General features: G+C 41.6%; 1 protein-coding gene across 37 annotated transcripts in view; it reads left to right on the top strand.

Moving 5' to 3' along the window:
• DAB1 (DAB adaptor protein 1) overlaps positions 1-12,626 on the top strand; it is a 709,559-nt gene that overhangs the window by 609,429 nt on the left and 87,504 nt on the right. For all 37 annotated transcript variants that reach the window (XM_065553888.1, XM_065553903.1, XM_065553883.1 and 34 more), the window contains 2 exons: positions 3,217-3,356; positions 5,392-5,490. In XM_065553888.1, the coding sequence (XP_065409960.1) occupies positions 3,217-3,356; positions 5,392-5,490 (239 nt within the window). The remainder of the gene's footprint in view (positions 1-3,216; positions 3,357-5,391; positions 5,491-12,626) is intronic.

Raw genomic sequence — 12,626 nt, 5'->3', positions numbered from 1 at the left:
AACTTGCTGACCATCCCCCCATCATATATCAAAAAAGCACTTCATTCTGTTTAATCCACTTCTTAATAAATGCAGAATGTACATAAATGAAATGGGTGTTGCCTGTAAGCATACAGAGCCATAGAACGTACGTTAATGAGACTATTAATGTTGTGAATTAGGGTACATTCAGAAAAAATGATCATAGGCTCGAATAGAAATTTGCAAATATCTGAATTGGGTACAAGTTAATGATCATGCTGCAGATACAGAAAGCATTCTAGATCACTTATGAGCATAGAGTGATGGCAATATTAATATTAATTAACAGCTGCTTTTTGCTATAATGAAGATATAAGATTGGAAACTGTGGGTGAGAATGCTTTTTGAATTGGATTTTATTTACTGCAACATAAAATTGACTAGACATGTTGTTTACACATGTGACAGACATGCAGCAAAGCCCACTGATCTGGCTGTGCATTGTTGTGTATCCAGATGTTTTTTCAGGGCTTAGTGGAGCAAATGTTCTTTCATTGCTTTAGCTGTCGATACTGACATCTGCCTCAGCATTTCCCTAAGCCATAATTTTAACATTACTTACAGTTTCTGACTCATCATCTATCTGCCATTAGTCTTTTATAAAATATCATTTAAAAGCATGAAGATTCAATCCCTTATTTAATCCCTTTTGGGAATGCAGAGGGGAAACCTAATTGAGGGAGGGAGATAGATGGCAAGGATCGCTTGTCATTGCCCTTATTTTTTAGTAGGTTATAATTCAGCCATAAAATATTTGCCATGAGCTAATATTTGCCATGAAATTTTGCAGGTCACTTGTTCATAATGTGAACTGTAGTGCTTGTGAGTACTCTGGGTGAAGAGGAACTGGAATGAGTCCTTCATTTGTCAATGTTCTCTCTCGTTAATGTTCACTACATATTTTCCCCGATGAAAATGTTAGAAGGATTTTAATCATGTAAATTGAGAGAATCATAGATTGAGGGGAGAAGTCTAATCAGCTTGGTATATATGTAAATGTAGTTGAGTTGATCGTTATTAATTGCTTTTAAAAAGAAGTCTCTAAATTCTACACGTTAGCAGCCAATAGCACAGAAGCAGCTATTAGTTTTTCTTTGCTACTGGAAGAGCCAATGTTTAAAGTGCTGAAATGCAAGTTTTAAAATAGAAATTAGAGCTGGAAGAGACAGAGGCTACATTTTTTCAACCATGGGTGCCTAACATTAGTTACTTAGATTGTTAGTCATTTGGGGCCAGGGATCATCCTTTTATTCTGTGTTAGTACAGCATCTAGCACAATGAGGTTTTGGTCCATGTCTGGGCCTTCTAGGTGTTACCACAATATAAATAATAATAATAATATAAATCCACAGGTGGGCACTTAAACAAGTGACCTGATTTTCAAAGGTTCTAAGCATATACTTCTGCCACTGAAGTGCTCAGTCAACATTTCTAATTTTTATATAGTCCTTTTAATCTTTCTTTCTCAGTAGAGCTGGTCAGAAAATGGGATTTTTTTTTTCTGCAGAAAATTTTGACTTCTCAAAAAAACTAAAACATTTCATCTGAAAACTGGAAGTTTTCAGGTTCTGGGTTTTGGATTTCTCATTGAAAATCTGGACTCTTTTTCTGATCTGTTTTTACCTCGTAGATCTTTTAGATATTTCAGTTGTCGCTCGTGAGGACATACTGGACTTATCTTATCCGTTGCTTTCTTTTCCAGGAGCAGGTTCAATTACTGCATGCTAAAGATTGTGCCTGAATCAAAACCTCACATCCAAACACTTCTGAACTTTGTGGAGATTTGGTTTCAGATTTGGATCTGAAGACTGTCACTTGGTCCTGTCACTATTTCACTATGGGTTTTCATTTTTCCTATCCTCTTCTCTCCCGCCCCCATATTCTTGCCTTTCTTTATCTGTGTTACATTACTGTGTTGCTTTTGGTTTGTACTGTATAGTGATGCCTCCTCATGTGGTCCACCTGATTCAGTCTCTCCTGCTTCTGCAAAATGGAAAGCAGCATGTGAATATGTTAACCTCCTAATTCTCACAGAAGAATGGGAGCATAGCACTTCTTTTTTGCGTTAGTAGCTATTTTGTGTGTAGTTAATGCAGCTTGCTTTTAGTAATGCCTGCTTCTCTTATTGGAACCGGTCAGTGTCTAGACTCTCAACTCTTTCTTCTTGTTTGAACTTCCTTCAGGAACTCACCTTTTCATAAGTCACTAGGTTTGTTGGACTCCTGCTATTATATTCTCTAATTTGCAATTGCAATCACTCACAAACAAAAAGCTGTATTACCATTCCCAATCAAGAAATTCAAGGTTCTTGATTAAGGTCTTCAACCAGCTCTCAAAAAGACGGATTCCCAAATCAGTCTATTTTCCCCAACCACGCAAGGTAAAGAATCTACTCTTGCTTCTGTAAATGCTCAGGAATAACCCACTTGGGAACTCATCTGTTTGCTGTCTTTCTAAGAAAGTTCTCCTCATGGTTTGTTATAGGGTTTTTGATTCTCAGCTTTGCTCTGTCACTTGTTTCTGTTTGCCCTCTCAACACCTAACTGTCTCACTCAAAGCAAATTCCTTTTTAATAAGAATCACCCTGTTTCCTCCTCTAGGCTCTGAGTGACTCTGTGTGAATTCCTATTGACATTTATGTTGTTACTATGTATTGAGAAACAAAAATAATAGTACCAGGAAGCAGTAGTTGCCATGACTTTTGAGCAACAAAGTTGCATAGACAGATGATTTTTTTTTTATTTAGTGAAATGGAAATGATAAAATACAAATCCTGACATTACAAATATTACTAGTACAATTGGACAAGTTGGAGTACAGAGAGCCAGTATCATATCGCTATTAGAGGGGGACTCAAGATGCAAAATTCTGATCTGGAGTGAGATTTCCAACACCCTGCACTGATCAGAAGTGTTCAGGTGCATGGGATTTGATTCAGGCTCATCTCTTACTTCTGGAAACCGACATAGCTTGCAAATTTCATGCAGAAGATTTCATACACTTGCAATCCCACTGTATACACATTTGAGGAATATAGGTTTTATTTCACTTGTAAATTGCTCCTAACTTTATGCAGATACTCACATGTGCAGGTACTGAGGTATGAACATAAATTTAACCTTAAATTTACTTGTGAGTATTTATTTTTTCCTTTTTGGTCACGTGATTTTCAGATTTTCACTTCTGTCTTTTCAGGTCAGGATCGCAGTGAAGCCACTTTAATAAAGAGGTTTAAAGGTGATGGTGTCCGATACAAAGCAAAACTGATTGGGATAGATGAGGTTTCTGCAGCGCGAGGAGACAAGTTATGCCAAGATTCCATGATGAAACTCAAGGTGCAGTGTGACTTTTAATGTTTAAGTGTTACAGAATAAAGTGGGGAGAATTTCAGATTGAACTCTTAGTCGTTCTACTTTCATGGCATTGGGTCAAATTCCCCTTCACTTAGACCACTGTACTCACAGGTGTCATAGAATAGAATTTGGCTAGTTCTGTACAAGGTCCTGACTCTGACATTGATAAGTTGGGGCTTCACCAGGGAGTTGCTTCACATTCTGATGTTAGGAATCCAAGATGGCTCTAGCAGTGATTCTGGTTTAATCTAGGCCTTGAATCTAACTTCCTCTTTTCCTCCCGTGTTGTTCCCCCCCCCCCCCCCGCCGCCCCATACACCACCTAAAATATGGAGGCTTGGATTTGAGGTGTTGGCCCATCTCTAGTTTCTATAGGCAGAAAAACACAATAGTGTCCTTAATGTGCTCCCTGAGGAGCTCTACAATCTAGGTAGATAACAGACAAGCTGAAGGAAAGGGGCAGGAGGTGACATAAAGCAGCATGAATGAGTAGTGAAGTGCGGCAACACACATCTCAATTTTGTAAATGTTTCCTTACAAGTAAATTGAAAAGAGCTCTGAGCATTTTGTAATGGTGGGGGAGGATCTGTTTTAAAGGAGGGCCCTTCATTTCTCAAACCAGCATCTGCCACGAGACTGATTCATGTGCGTGTAGGCCCTTTTCCATTCATTGCTTGTGCAACAAGCTGTGTGGGAGACCTGTGGCCATTAGGACACTGGGCTCGCCTTTTTTGATCTTTCTCCCATAGCAATGCCATTTCCATGTCTCCAAGGTGCTTGATTCCTGTAAGCGTAATGGACAGACTTGCCTAAGTAACGTGAGGCGATTAGATACATCCAGAGCAGGTGGTCTAACAAATTCATATGCTTGTCTTTTGAGCGAGAGCTCCTAGCTCTTACCATATAACATGACGGAATCATTCCTCTTCATTTTAATATTCATGCCCTTCTGCAGAAGTGTTATATTACCTTTGACATTCTGGTCAAGCTCCAGTAAAGCCACCCTGGTATAGTGGTCTGAGTGGGGAACTTGGGAACCAGCGACACCTGAGCTTTAGCACTGGCTCTGGCATTAAGTGGCTGTATGGCCTTGGGCAAGTCACTTAACCTTTCTGTGTCTCAGTTTCCTCATCTGTAAAATGGGGATAATAATACTGATTTCATACCAGCATAGTCAGGATTAATTAGTTAATGTTTGCAAAGTATTTTGAAGCTGCAAAGCATTAGGCTAAGTATTTTTATTTATTCACAAATGTAATTTGTAACACTGAATCCTAGGCTGGTAGCATTGGTAACTGACAGAAGTAGGACTCTGAAGATGGAAAGAGAAGTTGCTATGTGAGTGCCAGGTTATGTTTCAGCTGTAATAATATGCAGAATGCACAAATAGCAAGTCCACCCGCTCGAAAGAAGAGCCCAATAATAGGGTAAGTCCACTAGACAAAAGGAGAATAAACAGAAAAGACACCCCATTTTTTCAGTCAAGGCTATTGTTAACTTGCAAAGAAGATCTTTCTTTAAAAATGAAAGGTCAGTTGGCTCATTCTGTTCCATGAATGAGAGAGCCTTTTACCTCTTGCCTTATTAAAAAACTAAGTAAGAAAAAATAAAATTTGCAGAGCGAAAAAAGCCTTCTAGAAATCATAGGTTATCTTCAGCTCAATAAGAACAAATTCCAAGGAGGACTGGATGGCTCAGGGAATTGATAAGAGTTTCTATGTGGATCATGCATCAAACGGGCTGTGAGGAACATGAAGAAAATTAGTATTGGGGGGAAAAGGGCGGAAGACGATGGTGCGGGGGAGGCGCAACCTGGATTGGCCTTTAAATTGTGGCTGCATATAGTAAGGAAGAGCTTGTGCTTGATTTTGAGAAGTGCTGGCCTAGAAGCCAGAGAGAAGCATCAAGTGCTCAACTCCTCTGAAGTGATGCCCCCACTTTTTATTGTGTGTGGGCATCTACTAGAAAATAAAACAAAAAATAGTGAAATCAACCCAACCATTCTTTGTCTCAACAGGGAATTGTTGCTGCGGCTCGTTCGAAAGGAGAACATAAACAGAAAATATTTTTAACTGTCTCCTTTGGCGGAATCAAAATCTTTGATGAAAAGACAGGAGTAAGTAAAATAATCACATGATGGAACAAACTTGAATCTCGTGATGGATGTATCTGTAAAAGCTTTTCCTAGGTGGGCAGTAATATCACACTGACATAGGAACACATAAACAACAAGGAGTCCATCTTAAGGTGCCACCGGACTCCTTGTTGTTTTTGTGGATACAGACTACCCCCTGATATATGAACACATAAAGCATCTGGCAAACTTGATAAAGCTTTATCGTATATCAAAGCAAGCCGTTAGTTTACTCAGGTGCAAGGGAATTACACTAGAGTTTGTTATAGAGCCTGATCCTGAGTACCTCATGTGCCTACATGTTCTCTGGGTAGGGCCCATAACGTATTGTGGATGGAGGTGTCAAATAACTGCTCTACAGTCAGATCGTGTTGGTTTAGTCTGAAGAGGTGAGGGTGAATGTACTTGTATTTTGGCAGGATTGGTGTATTACATACTAAAGAGCACCTGTGATAAGTTGTTTGCAATTCACATTTAACCTGCCTTAAAATTGTTAAGATATAATGGAAGAAAATACCATCAATTTGCTTGGGAGGAAAATGCAGCTGCGTGTTATAGTTCTAGCAAAAATAACGGTTCATGTTCCTCCTTATTGTTTGATACTATTTGATGTTATCAATAATTATATTCCCTATTTTCGCAAAGCAGAAGTAAAGGTTCTTACAGCAAAGAAATGTGAATATAAAGAACCTGCTTATAAAGACAATTGGCCACAAACAGAAAAGATTGACCATTGTCAGAGAATTATCTCTGTGTAGAAGTTATCAAAGCAAATAGAATTATGCTCACAAATAAGAATGTGGGTAGTGATGGAAATATTAGGTAAATAATAACAAATGATATGCAAAGGGATACATTCTATGCCCTGCTCATAGCTAGAGGAGCTGGATGAGGACTGGGCAAGGATGAGGAAGGAATTCTCCTTCCCCTATAAGGCCACCAACGATACAGCTACACTCTAGCTTGGGAACATTCTTCCCAATTTGGGTACCCCAACATGCGCTAGCTCTCCACAAGCTAGCCCACTAAAAATAACAGTGTAGCAACTTGGATTAACTGCCAGATTTACGTACCCAGGGGGGCTGGGTAGGCTTTTACTCAGGTGGCTAGTCCAAGCCACCGCCCGTGCTAGCCTTTGCTATGCTGGTATTTGTAGCATTTTGGCTCAAGCAGAGCTAGTGTGTGTCTGTCTACCTGAGCTAGGAAACACACTGCCATCTGCAGTGTAGACATACTTAGTGTGTCTGTAGACTGGCAGACCCATAGCTGCAATCCATAATACAGACCACCTATGGTGGGAGGATAGAAGGATCTGTGAATTCCCTGTGCACCCTGCTTCCAAATCTACTTGTTCTCTGCATACAGCCATACAATTGGTGCACACAGAGCTAATAACTGCATCACCCTTTGCATTGCTGTCCAGAATCTGGTTTCATCCTTATGCAGTCAAGCCATAGTGATTCCAGTGCCATAAGGAGGCTCTAGGACTGCAGAGGCAAGGATGGGATGTGCCTAAAACATCTCTGTTTTGTTCCTAACAGCAGCTGTCAGATCCATACATTCAGAAGGGGAAAAATCATGATCACTGTCTCACACAGTGCTCCTGTTGACAACAGTGAGGGTGTCCCATTCACTGCAATGACAGGAAAGTAATCATGATTTCATCAAGCAAACAATTGCCACAAAATTCAGAACTTTTATAGCGATACATAATCATGGGGGGAGGGATAGCTTAGTGGTTTGAGCATTGGCCTGCTAAACCCAGGATTGTGAGTTCAATCCTTGAGGGGGCCATTTAGGGAACTGGGGTAAAAATCTGTCTGGGGATTGGTCCTGCTTTGAGCAGAGGGTTGGACTAGATGACCTTCTGAGGTCCCTTCCAACCCTGATATTCTATGATTCTATGATTAGCAGAAGAGGTTTCTGTCATGTGTATTGGAATGGGGGGTGTGTGTGTTTGTAGTAAATGGAGATTTAAAAGTATAAGTTTGACTGTTCAGATTTCAAAAAGCAAAAACTAAAGGCTGGTCCACGAGCATCTGGAATAGTAAGTCACAAGAGATTTCGTCGCTTTGTGCTATTTCTGCCCTGGCATGCTCACGTATGATTTTTTTCCCCCACTGCATTAAAAGAAATCTAAGCAAAACATGATTCCACCTAGAAAATAACGACACAACATTCTGACAAACTGATTTTGATCCTAATTAAGAAGATCTTTACAGTAGTTGAAGCCCTGTCTTGAATTTTAAAAGGTTTTTTATTTAATTTATTAACTATTTAACTATGTAATGTGATGCCGGAAATAAAACCGAGCTGGTGATAGATGGAATTAACTTTGATCATACAAATTAAGTAGCATATAATCATTGCCATTGACCTCATTAGTACATCATATGCATAGTTTATGATATGGTCATCTGGACAGTATTCTGTATGGACACAAATGCAATACGTATACTGTATTGCACACAAAAAATGATGTTACAAGGACATAAATAAGGTTGCAAAGCAGAGGTGATGCATGGGGGGGAGCATGACTCAAGCTGTTGGGGGAAGGAGACGAACCTTTAAATTGTGCTCCCCCAATATCAGCAGGTATCCGTCATCTGTGTTGCAAAGTCAAGCACTAAAAAAATTAGGAAATGCCAGAATTAAGATTCCCTTAATTCAGCTACCTTGTGTGTAGGTATTATGACAGTCTTTTGTTACATGATCACATGTTTTTTTCAGAGGATCCCTCCCTCACTTAGTGCACAAGAGGAACAGTGCTCCATAATGAGCAGCTATTCAATATGTTCTTTTCTCCTCATTGTTCAGCTAATGTACTCAATGCTTTTTTTGCCTCTGTCTTCACAAACAAGGTCAGCTCCCAGACTGCTGCACTGGGCAGCACAATATGGGGAGAAGGTGACCAGCCCTCTGTGGAGAAAGAAGTGGTTCGGGACTATTTAGAAAATCTGGACATACACAAGTCCACGGGGCCGGATGCGCTGCATCCAAGGGTGCTAAAGGAGTTGGCGGATGTGATTGCAGAGCCATTAGCCATTATTTTTGAAAACTCGTGGCGATCGGGGGAGGTCCCAGATGACTGGAAAAAGGCTAATGTAGTGCCCATCTTTAAAAAAGGGAAGAAGGAGGATCCGGGGAACTACAGGTCAGTCAGCCTCACCTCAGTCCCTGGGAAAATCATGGAGCAGGTCCTCAAGGAATCAATTATGAAACACTTAGAGGAGAGGAAAGTGATCAGGAACAGTCAGCATGGATTCACCAAGGGCAAGTCGTGCCTGACTAACCTAATTGCCTTCTATGATGAGATAACTGGCTCTGTGGATGAGGAGAAAGCAGTGGATGTGTTATTCCTTGACTTTAGCAAAGCTTTTGATACGGTCTCCCACAGTATTCTTGCCGCCAAGTTAAAGAAGTATGGGCTGGATGAATGGACTGTAAGGTGGATAGAAAGCTGGCTAGATCGTTGGGCTCAACGGGTAGTGATCAGTGGCTCCATGTCTAGTTGGCAGCCGGTTTCAAGCGGAGTGCCCCAAGGGTCGGTCCTGGGGCTGGTTTTGTTTAATATCTTTATTAATGATCTGGAGGATGGTGTGGACTGCACTCTCAGCAAGTTTCAGATGACACTAAACTAGGAGGCGTGGTAGATACACTAGAGGGTAGGGATCGGATACAGAGGGACCTAGACAAATTAGAGGATTGGGCCAAAAAAAACCTGATGAGGTTCAACAAGGACAAGTGCAGAGTCCTGCACTTAGGACGGAAGAATCCATGCACTGCTACAAACTAGGGACCGAATGGCTAGGTAGCAGTTCTGCAGAAAAGGACCTAGGGGTCACAGTGGACGAGAAGCTGGATATGAGTCAACAGTGTGCTCTTGTTGCCAAGAAGGCTAACAGCATTTTGGGCTGTATAAGTAGGGACATTGCCAGCAGATCGAGGAACGTGATCGTTCCCCTTTATTCGACATTGGTGAGGCCTCATCTGGAATACTGTGTCCAGTTTTGGGCCCCACACTACAAGAAGGATGTGAAAAAATTGGAAAGAGTCCAGCAGAGGGCAACAAAAATTATTAAGGGTCTGGAGCACAGGACTTATGAGGAGAGGCTGAGGGAACTGAGATTGTTTAGTCTCCAGAAGAGAAGAATGAGGGGGGATTTGATAGCAGCCTTCAACTACCTGAAGGGGGGTTCCAAAGAGGATGGAGCTCGGACGTTCTCAGTGGTGGAAGATGACAGAACAAGGAGCAATGGTCTCAAGTTGCAGTGTGGGAGGTCCAGGTTGGATATTAGGAAACACTATTTCACTAGGAGGGTGGTGAAACACTGGAATGCGTTACCTAGGGAGGTGGTGGAGTCTTCTTCCTTAGAGGTTTTTAAGGCCCGGCTTGCCAAAGCCCTGGCTGGGATGATTAGTTGGGAATTGGTCCTGCTTTGAGCAGGGGGTTGGACTAGATGACCTCTTGAGGTCCCTTCCAACCCTGATATTCTATGATTCTATGTGGCCCCATGCCTTATTTACCACAAACTGTTGAAACTTAACTGTGGGGCTCATCAATATATTATCTGAGTGCTTCACAAATATTAATGCACTTATTTTCACAACATGCCTGTGAGGTGAGGTGATATTATTGTGACCAAAAAAGCACCCCTGTATTCACACCACACACACTGTAATAACTCACTTATCAATAATATCATGTGAAATACATGTAGCAACATTATATGAAAAGTTATGAATTCCCCCTATATGATGATACTAGCACATGTTCAATGACAAACAGCCCTGCCTAGGCAAAAGTAGCTAAAAAGGTCTGTCCTAAACAGAGGAAAGTTTCTTTATCTCAGTTTCTATATAAGTAGTAAACAGAGGCGTCAAGACAGCAGGGGAAGGAGATGGCAGGAAACAGAACAATTTGCATTTTAGTAAACGCAAGTTGGGGAAGAAAGAGCAGGGAGCCTCCTTCACCATCTGACTCCATGTTGCCTTCCTCATGGTTTGGATTAACATTGTTTTGAGGGGTAATCTTCAGAAGAATCCACTTCAAAAGTTCATTGGACTATAAAGGAAAGAGGCAGAAAACCCCAAGTTCTCTGTCTTTCACCTAAGAAGACAAAGGCACCAGCACTTTTGGGCCTCTGGGAGAGATCCTGACTGAGAAGAGGGTCAGTCACCATCTTGCTGGAAGACTGTGGGTGAGAATGGCCAACTTAAACAAAGCCTTCAACCAAAACTTTCTAGATTGTTAAACTTTTAGATGCTTTTTCACTTTTATTTGCTTGTAACCATTACTAACTTTATTTCTTGGACTTGAATTTGCTTAAAATCCTATCTTTTTGTTAATAAACTTGTTTTATTTTTAATCTAAACCCATCCAGTGCTATGTTTAAACTGAGTTGTTTGTTAACTCCACTTGAAGAACATTGACTCCTTAAAAGAGCAACAAACCTTAAGATCTGAACGGTCCAAGAGAGGGCTGGAGTGTGTTGGGGTCACCCTGAAAGTAGTAACCAAGGCTGGTGGAAGCCAGAGTGGGGCTATAGACAGGCTGCTGGGGTCAGAGATGCTGACCCAGGGCTATCTTGCAGACAGACACTCAGGGTGTGACTGGCATACTGGTAGACTGTTTGTGAGCAGCCAAGGTTGGGAGTTACAACTGCAAAGCATTACAAGGCACCCAGGGTTAGAGGACAGGCAGTGACACAACTCCTCATGAGTCTGGATTGCATCCCAGAATGTGACAATTATTATCCCCATTTTAAAGATGGGAAACTGAGACACAATATGATTAAGATCAACAGTATCTACTAATTTTGGGTGCCCAATTAGAGACACCTAGGACCTGATTTTTCAGCATACTTAGCATTGTATAGTATTTGATATGTTCAAAGCATAGCTCCCATTGACTTCAGTCAGAACAGTGAGTGCTCGGTAGTTCTGTAAATCAGACTCCAGAGTATCAAGGCAGGTACCCAGAAAATGAACACACAGTTAGTAGCATCTTGATTTAAGTCACTTGCCCAGCATCACACAGAAACTTTGCCACAGAACTAGAATCCAGTTCTTCAGAGCAACATTCATGTGCCTCAGCTCTGAGATCACCCTTTCACTTCCTGCAATCTCCTGCATCATTCACTACACACTATAAGTTCTGCAACAAATGAAGCAGGGGTCCTACTTCACTACACAGGATTCATCACCAGAGCAGGTCCATTCTGTGCACTGAATAAGCTGGGATCTTCTGGAAAAAATAGTGTTTGATCACGTAATTAAAGACTACATTGTAAGGTATATGCACAAGGGGGTTGAATTTAATTCTGGCATTTCCTAAATTATGAGTGCTTGATTATGCAACATTAATGTTTTTTTAATACACGTTGTGTGTGTGTGTGTTTGATTTCCTAGTTTTTAAAGAGCAAACTGAAAAAAACAAAAATTCCATCATATGGCATCATCTTGACACTCACATGGGTCATCAGCAGGGGCGGAACCTTTAGAATCCGCCACACAGACGTCCGCAAGTTGAGTTAGTGGAGTAGATTACCATCCTTTATATGGGCCAGCACTAAAGGGGATATAGGATACTTTTGCCAGGGGGTTTCACAGGTATTTGCTTACAGTGGAGGAATGCTGAGACTCAGGAACCTTGGGTGCCATTCCGGGCTTTGGAAGTGGGGGTGCTCTAGTGGACACAGACTCTTCTATCCATTCCCCCGTCTGCTCCATTCCTTTCAACTTGTCCTTGTCCCAGTCTTGTTTCTTTCCCACCCTTTGCTCCTCGTTCTGAGTCCCATTCTCCTCACTTCATCCCAACCTTCAGGCTTCTCATTCCAGTCCCATTGTCCTTGCACAAGTCCTGGTCTCACCTCTTTGCACACCACCCCAGTCTTCCCCTCATTCCCAGTCCTAGTCTCCTTGTCTAGTTACTCCTATTCCCTCGCACTCCTGGCTCCTCATCTGATCTCTGTCTCCTGCAGTCTGGCCTCTGGTTGCCCCATCCACATTCGCTGTCCCCACTGGCTGCCGGTGCCAATCTCCTGCCCTGAGCTCCTTGTCCAGTCTCAGTGTCCTCCCCACACCTTAGCTCCTTGTCCCAGTCTCTCTTTTCCTGG

The sequence above is a fragment of the Chrysemys picta genome, chromosome 8 (genome assembly GCF_011386835.1).
Source record: "Chrysemys picta bellii isolate R12L10 chromosome 8, ASM1138683v2, whole genome shotgun sequence".
NCBI classification, from domain to species: domain Eukaryota; kingdom Metazoa; phylum Chordata; order Testudines; family Emydidae; genus Chrysemys; species Chrysemys picta.
The sequence above is the reverse complement of the archived record's forward strand: the minus strand, read 5'-3'. Positions and strand labels throughout refer to the sequence as shown.